Source organism: Puma concolor, chromosome B3 (genome assembly GCF_028749965.1).
Source record: "Puma concolor isolate L17-30 chromosome B3, mPumCon1.1.hap2, whole genome shotgun sequence".
Classification (NCBI taxonomy): domain Eukaryota; kingdom Metazoa; phylum Chordata; class Mammalia; order Carnivora; family Felidae; genus Puma; species Puma concolor.
This window is the reverse complement of record NC_141672.1, coordinates 2,593,849-2,610,242: the sequence shown is the minus strand read 5'-3', so window position 1 is coordinate 2,610,242 and position 16,394 is coordinate 2,593,849. Positions and strand designations below refer to the sequence as shown.

The 16,394-nt window shown below is 62.7% G+C and overlaps 1 protein-coding gene across 7 annotated transcripts in view; it reads left to right on the top strand.

Annotated features, from left to right (window-relative positions):
- The first annotated feature begins 9,556 nt into the window (after window positions 1-9,556).
- The window catches only part of KIF26A (kinesin family member 26A), a 42,607-nt gene continuing 35,769 nt past the window's right edge, over window positions 9,557-16,394 (top strand). For 5 of the 7 annotated variants that reach the window (XM_086708669.1, XM_086708668.1, XM_086708663.1 and 2 more), the window contains exons 1-2: window positions 11,791-12,038; window positions 12,371-12,616. In XM_086708669.1, the coding sequence (XP_086564795.1) occupies window positions 11,997-12,038; window positions 12,371-12,616 (288 nt within the window). In that variant the 5' untranslated portion in view covers window positions 11,791-11,996. Of the gene's footprint in view, window positions 9,730-11,790; window positions 12,039-12,370; window positions 12,617-16,394 lie in introns of those variants that run through there. The other 2 variants (XM_086708672.1, XM_086708666.1) reach the window with 2 other exon arrangements.

Below are 16,394 nucleotides of genomic sequence, written 5' to 3'. Positions count from 1 at the left end.
CCCAGGACTCTCTCATCTTCCCCAAACTGACACTCTGCCCCCTCCCCCCAGCCCGTTCAACACGAACCCCCACCTGCTCCCCCGGGGCCCCCCCTTCTGCTTCCTGTCTCTACCGATGTGACTCGTCTAAGCACCTCATACAAATGGAACCACGCGATGCTTGTCCTTCTGTGAGTGGTTATTTCACTGAGTACAACGTCGTCAGGGTTGACGCGGGCTGCAGCCCGTGTCACAATCCCCTGCCTTGTTCAGGGCTGAGCAGCCCTCCGTGTAAGGACCTCACTGCATGGGTGGACCAGTTAGTCTCTCCCTTTCCTCCAGCGCCAGACGCGGGGGCTGCTTCCACCTTTTGGCTGCTGTGACAGTGCTACCGGGGACGTGGCTGCGCACGTGTGTGTCCGGTCCCCAGCATGGCTGGAGACACAGGTGGCTTTGCCACCTTTCCCTCTCCTCCTTCCACGTGGCTCCCTCTCTGGCCTCAGAGAGTTTCCTTTCCTTCGCGCCTTGGTCTGCTCTCAGCTGAACGTTCAAGAGGAGCCCTCGCAGACCCCCCAGGGCCACGTTCTCTTCTCTCGGGACACTCTCCCCTGCAGACCCAGAAGCTTGGCTCCCCCAGACTCTCTCGACCATAGTGGTGTCTCTGTCCAGTGACACCTGAGACCTCCTCCAGGGCACGCCCTCCCCGTGCTGGGCCCATCAGCTCTCTTCCAGGCAGCAAGCAGGGCTCACCTCATTTGTGTCCCATCTCAGCCGACCCCTCTCGTGTCCTGCCAGATAGCCAGCGTCTGTGAACTGCTGTCTTATATATTTTGTCTGTTTTTTTTCTTAAAATTTTTTAACGTTTAGGGGCGCCTGGGTGGCGCAGTCGGTTGAGCGTCCGACTTCAGCCAGGTCACGATCTCGCGGTCCGGGAGTTCGAGCCCCGCGTCAGGCTCTGGGCTGATGGCTCAGAGCCTGGAGCCTGTTTCCGATTCTGTGTCTCCCTCTCTCTCTGCCCCTCCCCCGTTCATGCTCTGTCTCTCTCTGTCCCAAAAATAAATAAACGTTGAAAAAAATTTTTTTTAAATTTTTTAACGTTTATTCATTTTTGAGAGAGAGAGAGAGTGTGAGCAGGGGAGGGGCAGAGAGAGAGAGGTAGACACAGAATCCGAAGCAGGTTCCAGGCTCTGAGCTGTCAGCACAGAGCCTGATGCGGGGCTTGAATCCACGAACTGTGAGATCATGACCTGAGCCGAAGTCGGACACTTAACCGACTGAGCCACCCAGGTGCCCCTATATTTTGTCTGTTTTTAAGTTGCTTCTGGGGGTGCCTGGGTAGCTCAGTCAGTTAAGCGACCGACTCTTGATTTTGGCTTAGGTCATGATCTAACAGTTGGTGAGTTCCAGCCGTGAGTTGGGTTCTGCACTGACAGCACAGAGCCTGCTTGGGATTCTCTGTCTCCCCCTGCCCCTCTCCCGCTCACCCATGCTCTCTCTCTCTCTCTCGAAGTAAATAAATAAACTTAAAAAAATTGTAAGTTACTTCTGGTGGGGGTGTGAATCTGGTCCCTGTCACTCCTCCTTGGCCCAAAGTGAGTCTTCGCCTTCTCCTAGTGACCCCGACAACAGTAGCTCAAACCTCCACCTGTGGACTGCTGGTACTCTCCTCCCATGATCCTTTCCTGGGGACATTGCTGGCTGTCCTCAGGGCGTGCTGGTGTTGTTACAGATATACTCTGGTGGCCTCTGTCATGCCCTCATTTGTAGCTGGGTCTTTGCTGGACTCTCCGTGTCCACCTGACGCTGGATCCGCGTGGGGGCCGGGGCGTCCCACCTGCCCAGGGGTGGGGCGTGCCCAGGGGCGGGGCGTGCGGTTCTCCGTCACAGCCCAGCGACAGCAGGTGCAGCACCTTCCGCGCGCACACAACTCCCCTGCTCCCGGGGGAGCATGGAGGGTCTGTCTCTAGGAGTGACGATTGTGGTGTCTAAGTGGCAGAGCTGGCTCAGCCCCTCCAGGGGGACCTCTCTGGGGACCTTCTCCCCTGCCCTGAGCCTCATCCACCAGCCTTCCCTTACCTGCAGGCAGAACGTCATTCAGATCCCCCTCAGGCCTGAATGGTGTCTTGGAAAGACGTGCTGACGGCCAAGGACACGGCCCATGGCCAAGGCAACGTTTGGTCGTACATTTTACTAAGTCAGGCTTATTTAGTCTGTAGTCTTTCCTGTTTTGTAATACATACATTATAAGGATTTAATTTTCCTTTGGAGCCACTTTAGCTCAGACGATGAGCGGTGATATATCGTACTCAGTTGCTTTCCTTGTAATTTCCTTTGGGATTTTTCTCCGCAATTATTCAGAAGTATATTTTTACTTTTATCTACATGTCTAAATTAAACCCATTTTTTTTAAAAAAATGAAATTTAAACACGCATGCCATTTAAAAACTCAAATAGTAATTATGAAGCTTGTTAAGCAACACAGGAGCCTCCTGCCCAAGTTAGCTCACACTGTGTTCACTGTGATCATACTGTGATTTTTTTCTGGTTCAGCTTTTTAATTAAAACAAAAAATAATTACCTCGTTTAAAAAATTTGCATAGTTTTCTATGTCATTGTGAGTAACTCCATGCTCTTTGATGTTTAAACCTTTGAAGTTTAAATCTTTTCTAAGTGTGTTCAAATACATTACATAATCCATTTTCTTCTTTCCTTTCTTCCCTCCCTCTCTCCCTTCCTTCCCTTATTTTTATTTGAGAGAGAGAGACAGAGGAGAGCACTCGCAAGTGCGTGTGTGCGAGCAGGGGAGCCGGGAGGGGCAGAGGGAGAGAGAGAATCTTAACATTCAGCACAGAGCCCCGACGAGGGGCCGGATCTCACAACCCCGGGAGCATGACCTGAGCCCAAATTAAGAGTTGGACACTCAACCGACTGAACCACCCAGGCGCCCCTTCCTTCCTTTCTCCAGAAGGCCTCCCTGTCCAGTGTCCTGGGGGTCCGGCCCCCTTAGGACTCTGCGGACACTGAAAACTTCACTCCCCACTTCCCCTCTTTTTTCTTCTCCCCTCTTGTCTCTTTACTTCCTGCGAGATTTTCTTGACTCGGTTTCTCAATCCTTCTTTTGAATTTTATTGCTGTTATCATATTTTTATCTTCCAAGCGCTTTCCTCATTGTTCTCTGGTTTGCGTCTGTACTTAAGTTCACGGGGCTCAGTGCTTTCTCTTCTTCCGCGGAGGGCCCCCACAGCCATGCCCCGGTGGGGGTGCACCTGTTCTCTGCATCGTCAGGGGTGCTGGGGCCCCAGGGTCTGGAGGGAGTGGCTCCCTCGCCCCCGCCCCCTCTTTATTCACTCAGCTCATGAAGCTTTCATTCTCTATGTGGTGCACCAGTGCCGTGCACTCTTTTTAAATTTTTAATTTGAATCCAAGTTAGTTAACATACAGTGTAGTATTGGTTTCAGTAGGATTTAGTGATTCCTCGCTTACGTATGACACCCAGTGCTCATCCCAACAAGCGCCCTCCTCAATGCCCATCCCCCCCCACCTCCCTCCATCAACCCTGTTTTTCCTCTGTATTTAAGAGTCTCCTGTGGTTTGCCTCCCTCTCTCTTTTTATCTTATTTTTCCTTCCCTCCCCCTGTGTTCATCTGTTTTTGTTTCTGAAATTCCACATGAGTGAAATCATATGATACTCGCTTTTCTTTTCGCATAACACCCTCCAGTTCCATCCACGCTGTTGCGAACGGCAAGATTTCATTCTTTTTGATCGCCGAGTGATATTCCATTGTATGTATATACATCTTCTTTATCCGTTCATCCATCGATGGACATTTGGGCTCTTCCCATGCTTTGGCTATTGTCGATAGGGCTGCTGTAAACATTGGGGTGCGTGTGCCCCTTTGAATCAGCATTCTTGTATCCTTTGCATAAATACCTAGTAGTGCACTCTTGCGTAAGCTGTGTCACGCACACACACACATGCGCGTGCTGAGTTCATATCCACGAGGCTGCCTTCAGGCCCAACACTGGTACCCGTGGCTCCAGAGCTGCCCTGGACTCCGCCCCTGGCCCGGAGAGCTGGGCAATGGGGGCTCTGTATGGGCTCCTCGGGAAGCAGCGAGTCAGATTCTGGCACGGCAGCGCTGAGGGGCTCCCAAGGCTTTCCAGGCTGTACCCTCAGGCAAGCCCCCCGGGGACCCAGTCGGACTCCTGCCCCCTCCCCCGCCACCGTGTGTCCCTCTGTCCGTCACTGCCTGTCCTTAAGCTAGAGGCTGAGCTCAGGCTTCCGGGGGGCGGAGGGAGAGGGAGCAAGAACAGGAGGGGAGAAGGAAGTCAGTGGCACGGGGTGGGGTGTGAGGGACACAGGAGGTCCGTGAAGGGGATGCTGGTGAGGCCACAGGGCCGGCAGGGCCTCTTGCTGCACCCCTCACCTTCAGGGTCCTAGGGCAAGCCCCCGTCTCTCTCAGGCTTCAGTTTCCCTACCTGCGAAAGAACCTTCCGTTTGTTCCTCGTGTTGTTTCGAAATTTCAAAACAGGTGGTCTCCAAAATACTTTTCCTTCACCCAGAGACTGTGGCCGAGGCGCGCCATCTGCTGGCCGTATGTGGCAGTGCCCCCGTTCCAGATGTGGCTGGGAAAACGGAAGATTGTCTCCCCAGAGTCCTGCCTCTTCTCTGACCGCTGGGAACCAGGGAGTCCGGGAGGAGGGCGTCTGCCTCTGCCACCTGTCAACCTTCCCGACTGGCTGCCTATCTTCCTTAAACATTCACCGACACCCATGAATGCTTGGCCTGAGCTGGGCTCTGGGCACCCAGAGAGGAATCTACTTTCCGCTCTGGAGGGGCACAGGCACGTGCCAGGTGCAGCGGACATACGAGGACTGGGGGACTCGTCCTGCCTGGGGCTGGGAGCTTTCCTGGGAGAGGTGGCACCTGAGTTTGACCTGAAGGTGGAGTTGGCCAGCTCTGAGGGAGAAGTCCAGGCAAAGAGGACAGGAGACCAGCAGGGCTTGAGTCCCAGGGGCATGCGAGGAGGAGATCCAGACCGGGCATCCCACAGGCTGGCTGGCCGACTGCCACTTTGGGCTCAGATTTCTACCAGGGGCCAGGAGCCCTGGCAGGCTGGGCACGAGGGTCAGAGCCGGGAAGCATTCTGATCAGGAATTGCTTACATTTGGGCCAGAGCAGAGATCCAGGCTGGGGGCCGGGAGGGCTGGAGAGATAAGCGCCCCTCTGTGATGGGAATTCACAAAGGAATCGGCGACAAAAAGCACGCCTGGGATTCACCCATGCCTTTATTTCTTCAACAAATGTCAGGGGGTATCTCCTCTGTGCCACGGACTAGGGAAGCAGCTGATATTCTAATGGGGATGATGGGCAATAAGCAGACAAAGAAGAAACTTTTATACTCATTCACGGTAGGTGCTACGGAGGAACATGAAGGCCAGGGGCATCTGGGAAATGTTGGGAGGGGCTGGAGTTCTAGCTTTGGTGGGCAGGGAAGGCCTTGCTAAGGTGACCTACTAGAAAACACCTGAGGAGGGAGAGAGAGAGCCCTGTGGGCATCTGGGGAACAGCACCCCTTCAAGAGGGAACATCAGAAGCCGTCACCCCAAGGTGGGTGGGCCCAGTGTTTAGGAACAGCCAGTCAGGAAGGTTTAGGGCCCACTGCTGAGGAAGCCCGTGGGGCTGGAGCAGAGCCAGGAGGTCGGGGAGGCCTTGCGGGGCACAGGGGTCACCGGGGCTCACAGGGAAAGAGATGGGGAACAGAGGTTTTGAGCGGAGAGTGGGTGTGGTCTCACCCACCGCCTTAAAGGCTCCCCAGGATGCTGTGCCCAGAGCCGACTGAAGGGGGAGGCCCTGGTCGCAGAACCTCCGTTAGGGGCTACTGCGGTGAATACGATGTTGGCAGAGATGGGGCTTGGGCAGCGCAGACCGTGGAGGGTAGTTTTTGACTCTGGACAAACTGCGGAGGTAGTGGGGACAGGAGGTCTGGTGGATAGGACGGGTGCCGACGAGACCAAGCAGGGGTCAAGTATGACTCCCGGTTGACTGAACTGAGTGAGTGAGGGAGCAAATGAATAACGGAAAACCCAGCACTCCCGCACACCCCCTCACCCCCCCCCCCCGCCCCCCTTCCTGGAGCCCATCCCAACCGCCTGCAAGAAAGGGCCGAGGGGTGGGCCCTTGAGCAGCACCGCCCCTCTGCTGGCGCTGGCCGAGGTGCTGAAGCCACAGCGCCTGCTGTGGTTTGAGCGCTCCCGGCCCGGGTCCCTCTGGGCTCCTCCTGGCGTGGGGTGCCAGGCAGGGGTGGGCAGACAGCAGAAGGGTCAGTGGGGCTGGCACAGTGAGGGTCCCCGTTCTACAGGGAGCCGGCCGGACTGCCAGTCCCCCTCTCTACTTGAACAAACTCTGATCCCACAGTGCCCTGAGGGATCACCCTGTGGGGGTGACGGGTGACGGTCTTTGGCCAGGTGAGGGCCCCCTCCATCCCGCAGCTCCACAACTGCACTCCTGAGGCCACTGAGGCCAGGCCCTGGGGGCAAAGGGGGCGAAGAGGCAGCAGGACATAGGGGTTCTTGATCATAGGGGCACAGACTCTCCAACCAGACTGCCTGGGACGAATTCTGGCCTGTTTTCTCATCTTCAAAATCGTGATCACAAGAACACTCCTATATTGTCAAGTGGGTAAAAGGGAGTCTGGTCCACAGTAGATGCTAGGGTTTGCTAGCTGCCTTCCTGCCAGCACTCAGGTGCCCCTGTAGGACGGCTGGTGCGAAGGCGGCCTTCTTCTCCCGGCCCGAAGGCTGCCCTCAGAGCCGAGGAGTGGGAGACCACAGCCTCACCAGGAGCTTCCCTCATGGACACGGCTGGGCTGTCATCCCCGGCTGCTCTCCTGAGGCATCCTTCCCCCACTATAGACACCAGCCCAGCCTCTGCAGGGGTGCCGAGGGGAGTCTGCTGAGCTGACCAGGCGTGCGGAAGCATAGGAGGGTCTCAAGGCCCCGTTCAGATGCAGGCGGAAGGTTCTTTCTCTCTCCACTCTTGGAGGGAGTGAGGGTCTGTCCCATGCTGAGGTGGTCCTAGTGCGTGGGCCTCGGATCATTTGACTGCAGGCACTCTGACACTTTCTTATCTCCTTAGCAGATATTAACAGCCAGGGTTAAAACGACGCAAAGGGATATAAAGTGGAAGTGAAAGCCTCTCCCTGGCTCCACCCTCTCCTCTTCCCAGAGGCAAAGGCTGTTACCAGTCTCTGTGTTTCTCCGAGGAAGGGTCCAAGGCTTTATGGGCAGAAATCTCTAGAAAGACAAACCTGACCGTGCCATACACGTGTCGGGGGCATCTTTCCAAGAAGTCCCAGGTTTCACCTGCGTCCACTATCATGGAGGACCCGTGTTAGAATTCATTGTCCACTTCCCTACTGGTCCAGCTTTCCACCAGCACAGAGAGGGCTGCTGCGTGCTCGTTCTCGGGGGTGCACTGTGGAGGGGGGAGTGGGGGTGCCTTCCCAGCTCTCCAGTTGCTGGCTAAAAGGACTGGCCCCTTCTTTTAAAGGCTGGCTTGGGGTGGAGCTGGAGGCCAGCCACAGGGCGTTGGGCCCAGGACGGACTCATTTGTGTGTGGAGTGGGACCAGGGGGGTTCCGAAGGTCCCCAGCAATCCCGGAGACTTGGTGTGCTGGGCTCAGGGTTCTCCACGCCTGAGGCAGGAATCTGACCACTCCAGCCCAGTGTCCTCCTGCCTCCCTGAAATATTGCCACGTGGGGTCTGATTGGAGGCCGAGTCCAGCAATTAATCCCGTCAGAACTCCGTTCAATTGCAGGGGGTTTTCTGTTTTGCTCCCTTGGCCTAGATTTCCCCAGGGACAGCTCTGACCGGCGCTGCGTGCCTGGTAAATTAAACGTTAAAAAAATCTCCACGATGACTTTAATCAATCCACTGAGATGGCGGGCAGCCTCCTCCCAGAAGAGCCGGGTCCACTGGAGGGAGCCCCCCACCCCCAGGCTCGGGTCTTGGAGGAGGGGGGCTGGACAGTTCTCTCCAGTGCCTGCCTGAGGGGGAGGGGAGAAGATGGGGGTCTCCAGGGTGGCCTGCTGGAGCACAGCTCTTCCTAAACCCGGACCATAGGAGCCCAGAAGAAGGGGCTGGAGAGGGGAGTGAGGGCGACCCTGGCCCCTCTTATAGCTGGCCCTGATCTCTGCCCCAGGCCAGGGCTGGCCATGGGGGAAGGGAGGGGGTCAGCTCCTCCCAGGGTCTCTCTCCTCACCCAAAAGCTGGGTGGGGGCGGGGTGCTGGCAATTGCTGGCCCAGTGGCCCACAGATAAGGTGTTTACGATGTGTCTGTCAGGTGCGGTCAGGTGGAAGCACTGTCCTTCAGCTGCCATCTGTGGGAGTCAGGGGAAGAACCTGGGGAGGCAGGAGGGTCTCCTGGTCCCTAGGGGAGTTGGGGGCTGGGGAGACTCCATGATCCTTCCATGGGGCAGAGAGGAGGGTCTGGCTGGCCCCATGGTAGCATCCTAGCCACGCTGCTGCGTCCTGCAGTCTAAGCACCAGGGCCTCTGGAGGGGGCAGCCCTCTGACCTCCAGGCCCCCTGGCTCTCCAGTCTTCTCCCCTAGCAGCTTACCTTCCAGGTCCTGTTCAAGGCCCGTCCCCCAGCTCTGTCCCTTGACACCTCCCCCATAACTCCCAAAGACCTTCCTCAGGGGCCCAGGTGACTTAGGCAACCTGGGCTCTTCGCTCAACTCCTCCCCAGGGGCTGCGCACGGAGGAGCCGCAGGTCTGGCTGGGAGTTGGAATCCGGGCAGATCTACCCTGGATCCGACTGGACACGACTCGACTCCGACCACAATTTGGCCCTGCCGGGAGACTAGCGGGAATCCCCCAGTCCGCAGGGAGTTACTGGAGGGGCCAGAGGGGTCGGTCAGAGGGGAGGAGCTGCTGGTGCTGGGGGGCTGGCCTTGGAGGTCCATAGGCCGAGGCTGGGGCGTGGGATGGGGGCTTCCCAGCAGCCGCCCCAGACGGGGGCGTTCTGGAGCACGGGCAGGATGGGGTGCACAAGGCCACTGGGCTCCCTACGCGTCTCCAGGGCCTGGGAGCCGCGGGACGGATCGGATCAAAGGGGGAAGAGCCGAGATACGTCTCCAGTTGGCAGAGGTTTACGAGAGCCCTGCTCAGCGCCCCCCCCCCCCCCCCCCGCCTCCCCCGCCCCCGGCCCTGCGCTCCCGGGCCGGCGCATCCGGCAGGGGCCTACGAGGCAAGGAATGCGGGCCCAGGCGGGGTCCCCGCGCCCCCACCCTCCGCCCCCCAGCAAGCGGGCCTTGGGTTCCCCGCGCCCCTCTCTTCCTCGGGTGCGTCCGGCCGGGCGTTTGGCTCGCCGGCCCGGCGGAGGGGGCGCTGTCGGCGCGAGCGTGCGGGCGGGCGGGGCCGGAGCGCGGGGGCGCGCGGCGCGAGCGCAGGGGCCGCGGAGGACCGGGGGCCTGGCGGGCGGCCCTGCGCGGTGCGGGGCGCGGCGGCGGCGGGCGCGCGGCCAGTGAGCGCGCGAGCGGGGAGGCGGCGGCGGCGGCGGCGGCGGCGGCGGGAGGAGCTCCTGGCCGCTCCCCGCGCTCCGCTCCTCCATGGCGCTGCCCGGGCCGCCAGAGCCGCCCCGCGGCGCGCCCCGCAAGGTGCCCAGCCTGCTGGAGATGGGGGCGCTCTGCCTGGACTCGGAGGTCATCCTGGGCTTCACCAGCCACCTCCTGCGGCGGCGAGCCAAGGTGAGGGCCGGGCGGCGGGACGCGCCGGCGGCGGAAGCGCTGTCCCGCGACTTTGCGGCGCGGCTCCCGCGGCCGAGGGTGCGGCGCCGGGAGGGAGGCAGCGGGTCACGAGCAGCGTCCCGCAGGCCGGCCCAGGGACTCGCTGCCGCACTTCACCCCGCTGCCGGCGCCCCGCTCTCCCACTGAGGCTGCGTCCTGGCCGAGGCAGCCAGCGGGGCGGAGAGAGCAGCGCAGGGACTCCGGATCCCACGGCGCGCCTGGCTGGGGGTCGGGGGCCTGGCGGCCGACCCGGAGTCCCTGAGGTGACTCCAGGTCCTGCCGGGCTGTGTGCGCGCCCCCCTCCCCGGGAGCCCGGTGTGGGGTGTGAGCGTGTGCACCCCGAGCGCCGCAGCGGCGCGGACAACTGAAGTTGCGGGCGTGGCCGGCCCGGGCGTCGGACCCGGGCGCTCGGCATCAGTGTGTTCCCGCGGGTGACTGTGGGGAGTGTGTGTGTGTGTGTGTCGGGGGGGGGGGCAGAGCCGCACTTCCCGGGCCCGGGTGTGTGTCGCGTCCCGGACTAGTTGAGGGGCGGGCAACCGGGCTGTTGGCTGGCGATGCGGCGTGGGGAGTGCCCCGCGGTACCCAGAGGCGGACGGGGGCTGCCGCCTTTTTCCTTCGGGAGGCTGAGATGAGATGGGAGGGGGGAAGAGCTTCGGCCCCCGGGTCGGCGGGAAAGGGCTGGGGGCTGTGGGTTTGCGGAGTGAGAGTGGGGACCCCCTGCCCACTTTATCCCGTCCCCGCCCCGCCCACGGTCAGAAATGACTCGGAAAGCCGGGCGGGGGGGGGGGGCGTGTGTTACGATGCACTGCTCCTTTTTGGGGAGTGCGTGCGTGGGCAGGGAGGACCTTCCAAGTAAAAGGGTGGTGGGCAAAACGTAATGAAGGAGGGGTCGCTTGGAGGGGCCCAGGCGAGGCGAGGAGCAGTTCTTATCTGTGTGAGCGTTCGTGTGCGCGGGGAGCCGCGCGGGCCGGGGTCTCCGACTGGACCCCGGCCCGCCAGCCGGCCCTTTCTCTGGCTGGGCTCCTCTAGGTTCCCGGGGCGCGTCTTCTTGCCCAGGACTCGTGGCGCCCGGTGTCTCTCCAGCCTCGGGGCGGAGAGCGCGCGGCGGCCAGCAGGGGGCGCTCGCGTCACGGGAAGCCCGCGGCCGCGCCCTCCGAGCGCGACCCGGGATTTCTGGCTGCGCGGGAGCCTAGACCCCCAGCCGTCTGAGCCTCACATCGCGGCGACTCTTAGGGCCGGGCTGGAGCGGGAGCAACCGGTCGCCGAGATGGGGGGCGACCTCTCAGCCGGAGACAAACAGGCAATTAATTCCGCAGCTAAGTTCCCATCTGCCAGGCCGGCTGACAACAGGTCCCGCGCACACGCCCGGGGCCAGCCGCGCCACCTCCTCCCGCTTCCCGGGCGCACAGCGCGCACACGCATCGTCCTGCACACGCGCGGCTGCAAAGACACGCGTGCCGCTTGCAGACTCGCCTAGAGAGAGACCCTCTGGCGCAGGCACTGCACGTTCCGAGGCGCGGACCGCGGCGAAACTCACCTACGTGCGACTGTTAGACCCGAAGGGCGACCAGCGACACGCGGAGTGCGCTGTATTTGCAGGAAAAAGCGAGTGGGAGTCTGGGCCGGGGTTCAGCCCCTTCCTCGTCCCGCCTAGCACCGTGACCTTGGGCGAGACCTTCTCTGCGACCTCAGTTTCCTCGCCTGTTACGTGAGGAGTGGGTCGGTGCCTCCCAGGAGACGCGCAGACCCCACTGTCCCGGGAGAGGAGCAGGAAGGCGCATGCGCGCAAGTGTACCGAGTATCTCACGGGGGCCCCCAGCGCCCCTCCCTCGGGCCGGGACTCGCCTAACAGGTCGGGGTCCTTGGAGTGGGAGGGGCCGCGCGGCGGAGAGGGCTCCCTCCCCCACGCGCAGCCGTGCGGAGGGCTCAGGCGGGGCGGGACGGCCTTCCCGGAGCCCCGCTCCGCCGGCCCCGCCCCCGGGGCCCCGCCCCCGCCCCGCCCTCGCCTCCCCTGCACGCCCGCCGCCGCCGCCGCCGCCGCCGCCGCGGCCGCCGCCGCCGCCGCCGCCGCCGTAGTCGCGCGCTCTCCTCCCACACGCCCGCGCCGCCAACTTCGGAGCGGCCGGCCGGACCATGGGGGCGCCCCGGGGCCGGATCACGTAGCTTCGGCGACCCCGAAGAGCCCTGGCGGCCCGAAGCGCCCTTCCGGCCCTTCCGGCGTCCAGGCCATGGGCGGCCGCGGCTCCCCGCTGTGCACAGCACCACCCGCGGTACGCGCGGCCGGGCCCCGAGAGGGAGGCGGGCGGCGAGACGGAGTCCGGGACGCCGAGGATGCTCGCGGGGTGCGCTGCGCCCCCTGGGGGCCGGGCCTGGAGCGGAACGCTGGGGGCGCCGGGCCCCCTGCTGGGAGGGACCCCGATCCGGACCCCCCCGGGTGGAAGGAGAGGGCGGGCGGCAGGTTCGCGCCCGCGCTCCGAACTTTGTCGCGTGCCTCACTCCGGGGCCGGGACACGCTGAGATCTGGAGTTACTGGTGCTGGGTCCCGGCGTGGCACTGCTCAGGGGCCCAGGCTCACGTCCCCTTCTGCCCCCACCCCCCGCAGGTGGCCGAGGGCGGCCCGGCCCGCGAGCCGCTGCAGCTGTTGGAGGTGTCCCCCCGCAAGAGGCTGCCCAACGGGCCCGAGCAGGACCCATGCGGCAGCCGCCCTGCGCCCGAGGGCGCCGGTGCGGGCGCAGAGCAGGGCCACTCGGCCGGCGGGGGCGGCTGGTGCCGCCACTGCCACACGAAGCTCGCCGAGCTCAAGCGACAGGCGTGGAAGCTGGTCAGCGGGCCCGGAACACCCCTCCGGGTAAGTGAGCCTTTCTCGGACCCGCTTCTCCGGGCAGGGCCCGTGCCGGCTTTGGGGAGACCTCGGGGCCCCGGAGGGAGGCGAGGTTCCGCCGAGTGTTTTCTGCCTCGTTCCTTCCCTTCTCCGGGCCTCGGTTTCCCCTTCTGTAACGCGGTGCGTGTGGGTTGTAGCAGTTCATCCTAAGAGGCTCCGCGGTGGGATTGGAGGCCGGTAGGGCAGGCGCTTCTCCCCGGAGCCACAGATGTCGCACAGCTGGAACCGCAGTCTGTGTTTGGGAGGGGGAGGGGAGAGAGGGAGCCGGCAGGGACTCCACCCAGGGCGGGACAGCTCCTGCCCTGCCGGCAGCCAGAGGTTACTCGGTTGGCGGTCGCCCTTGGGGCCCCCGGGCCCCCAGCCAGGTGTCTGGAAATTGCACACCTGGGGCAGGAGGGCTTGGAGGACCAGAGGGTGGGCCTGCCGCTGTGAGGGGGGCCCTGCCTGCCCCCCTCCCCGGGTCGTGAGTGAGACTGGTGTGTGGGACATGGCCTGAGGCTTTGCTCACCTTAGGCAGTGGCCACCCTTTTGGGAACCGAGTGCCTGGGCCCCAGCCGCCTAGGTGTTTGCCCTGGGAGAGGGCTCTGCCAGATTCTCCAGCCAATGGGCTTGCCCTGGTCTTGGAAGGAGCTGGGACCATTGTTCAAGGAACAATGAGCGCTGGAAGTTTGCAAAGCCTGGGAAGGTGGGGGTCTCCAGAGGAAGCCCTTCCCGCCAGACCTTCAGTCTTTTTGAAAGCCTTCTTGGGAAGTCCGCACAATCCCCATTGAATCTAAATATAGGTCTCTAAGGGGGCTTAGAAGTCTGGGGTGGGGGCCAGGCCCTGGGTTCCAGGGGTCCCCTGGTGTTCCTGTCTCGGGCAGGTGGGGGAAGGGAGGGGAGTCTCGTTTCTGTCCTGGGCGCACCCTTTCTGCGGTGGGGAGAGGGGACCTGCGGCCTGCCCCCCGGGGTGGGGCTGGACCCTCCTCACTTGCTGCTCCGGGCAGCGTGAAGGCTTTCCAAGCTCTGTGACCCAGATGGCCTGCATCTGGTCGAAAAGACAGCAGAGGACCTTCAGGGCCCCACGAGAGGGTGGTTTGGGACAGATTTCCGGGGTCTGTCAGAGCTGCCCGGCCATCTTATTACCCCATTAGGGGAAACTGAGGCCAGAGAGAGGAGGGGCTTCCGTGGCTGGTGGTGCTGGGCATGTCGGCCAGCTGGTTGCAGGTGGGTGGGGGATCCCGGTAGAGAGAGACAGAGGCCCTCATCAAGGGTGGGCGTGGCTCACTGGTCTCCTCCTGCTGATGCTGAGCAGGGAAGCGTCCTGACCACCCAGAGGGCTCACCTGCCCCCTGCCCCGGCCTGTCCTGGGTTTGGCAGTAGCCCTCAGTGCCAGGTGGGGGCTCACCCCCTTTCCTGGCCATCCTTGGTACCCAGTGGCATGCTCACCCAGCAGACCAGGGTCCCCTGCTTTGTTCCTGCTCCGCGGCCCCTCCCCCGCTGTGTTTCCTCCTCTGTCAGATGAGTGAAGTCTTCCCGGGGCCATTCTGGGAGTGAGGTCCAACCTGTAGAGTGCTGTGCCCACGGGAGGGAAGGCCCCATGATCCACTGTTTCTCCCCAGAGGATGGAAACCCTCCAGGCCCTTGGGCTGAGCCACCCACGCCCAGGGACCTAGGGGTTTGGGCCCGAGACCTCCGGGCCTTGGTAGGCGTCATTGTCCTGTGAAGCCCGGGCTCTCCCTGGCGTCCTGGCCCACAACTTCCTTCAGGGAAGGCTGGGGAGTTGGTGCGTAGGGCACGTGCATGGACCTGCTTCTGCTTCGGTTTGGGAGGTAGCTGGGGGGGTGGGGGCTGTGTGTGATTGGCTTCGGGTGAGCCCAGTCCTCCTCAGAGTCTGGCCCATGGTCCAGGGAAGCACGGGGCTTTGTTCTGAGGCCAGAAAGACACTGGGCGGTGGGGCTGGAGCCGGACCGGAGCCTGGCTATCGGAGGCCCTCACCCTGGGGGTCCCTGCTTGATCTCGGTGTAGAGAAAGGCTTGAGAAGGTGGAGGGACTTTGATCTTTCCGCCGGCTCAAGGTCACCCCATTTTCTGCCCTTGGCATCCCCGCCAGGGCTCCACCCAGCTGGCTCCTTGCCCACCCTCCCACCAGCAGACGGCTCCCTGCTCTGGGACCTCAGGCAGGTTTGTTGAGATCCGGGACCATCTGTGTACCCATTTCACAGGTGGGTAGAACAGTGCCAGCACAGGGCGGCTCGAACCCCTTGGCCCTTGCTGCTCTTCCCGGGATGTGGGCCTCGAGGGTCATCTGTGCCCGGGTCTTTGGTGCCCGTGGGGTTGAGTGGGGCATTTGGAGCCTTGCCCAGCCATCAGGTGTCCCAGGTGTAAGGCCCTCCTCTCCTTTGCTGCTGTGTCCTCTTTTCAATCTGTGTCTTCCTCAGTTTCCCCGTCCGGGGAGTGAAGGTGACCGTAGTCCCCACCCAGGGACGGCATTCTCGTGGAGGGGTTAGGACTGTGTCCTGATGCCCCCAGAGGGCACGGGAGGGTTGGAGCCTGGGAGACTGTCCTTACCCGAACCAAGAAGGGCAGTGGGCCTCGGTGTGGAGCAGACGGCCGGATGGGGGCCTCCAGGCTGGGCACCCCTCTCTGCCTCCTTCAGCTCTCGCCAGGTTCCCCAGATGAACCCTTCAGGACCCTTTCACGGACTCTTCCCACTGTGGGCCCAGCTATAGATACCCTTCTTATCCCCAGGCAATCCGGTCAGTTGGTCAGTTCCCTGCTCTGATCTCCCTGTGCCCCTCCCGGGTGCCCCTGTCTCCGAAAAGTCTGCCGGGGGCTCGCAACACATCCCTCGAAGGGACCAAACCTGGGCCTTCCTCTTCTGCTGCAGCTGAGTGCCCCCCAGCTTAGCCACTGGCCGCTGTGTCCCCCTTCCACCGAGGCAGAAACTGGGGCCGCGTCCACACTGTTTGGTTTCCTCACCCGCTGCCTCGAACTGGTCAGCGAGTTCCTGCAGACCCCTGTCAGCATCCCTTCTGTCCCTTCCCGACGCCTGCCCGCCCCCAGCTCCCACCCTCAGTGCAGCCAGGAGGGACCTCTCATCAGGAGGGGTCTCTGCCAGTCCCAGTGCTGCTGTCCTGGCCCCATCAGACAGAGGCTCACTGAAAGGGACACCCCTGCCCACAGAGGCCACTCTGCCTGAAGTCCCCATCCTGTCCCTCACCCCAGGTGGTTTGTCATAGGCATTCCTTTTGCAGACCCCCAGCCCCCGTCCTCCCCCGGCCCCCGTCCTCCCCCGGCCCCCGTCCTCCCCCGGGCCCCGTCCTCCCCGGGCCCCGTCCTCCCCCGGCCCCCGTCCTCCCCGGGCCCCGTCCTCCCCGCGCTCACGTGGCAGAACTACGCAGCCCGAGTCGCCAGTGCCCCCGGTTCTGGTGCCTGCACTGCTGACTGTGGCTGGGAGACTCAGCCTGCGTGGACTGGCTTCCCTCCACGTTCATGGCTCTGACTGCTCCTCCAGGGTCACTGAGCCTCCCTCCCCCATACCCCACCCCACTCTGGAAGGCCACCCGACCCGGGCCTTTCTCGGCCCTTTCCACACCCCTTGGCCACTGTGCTGCCCCTAGGCTGGGAGCTCTGTCCAGGCAGGCCTGGGGTCTGGGTGACCCCTGTATGTTTGTTGAATGACTGAGTGACCCACCCCTCTGTGTTCACCCCCATGGCTGTTGGGCTGGATTCCTGCTCTCCCCTCCCCCACCCGGGTGACAGCC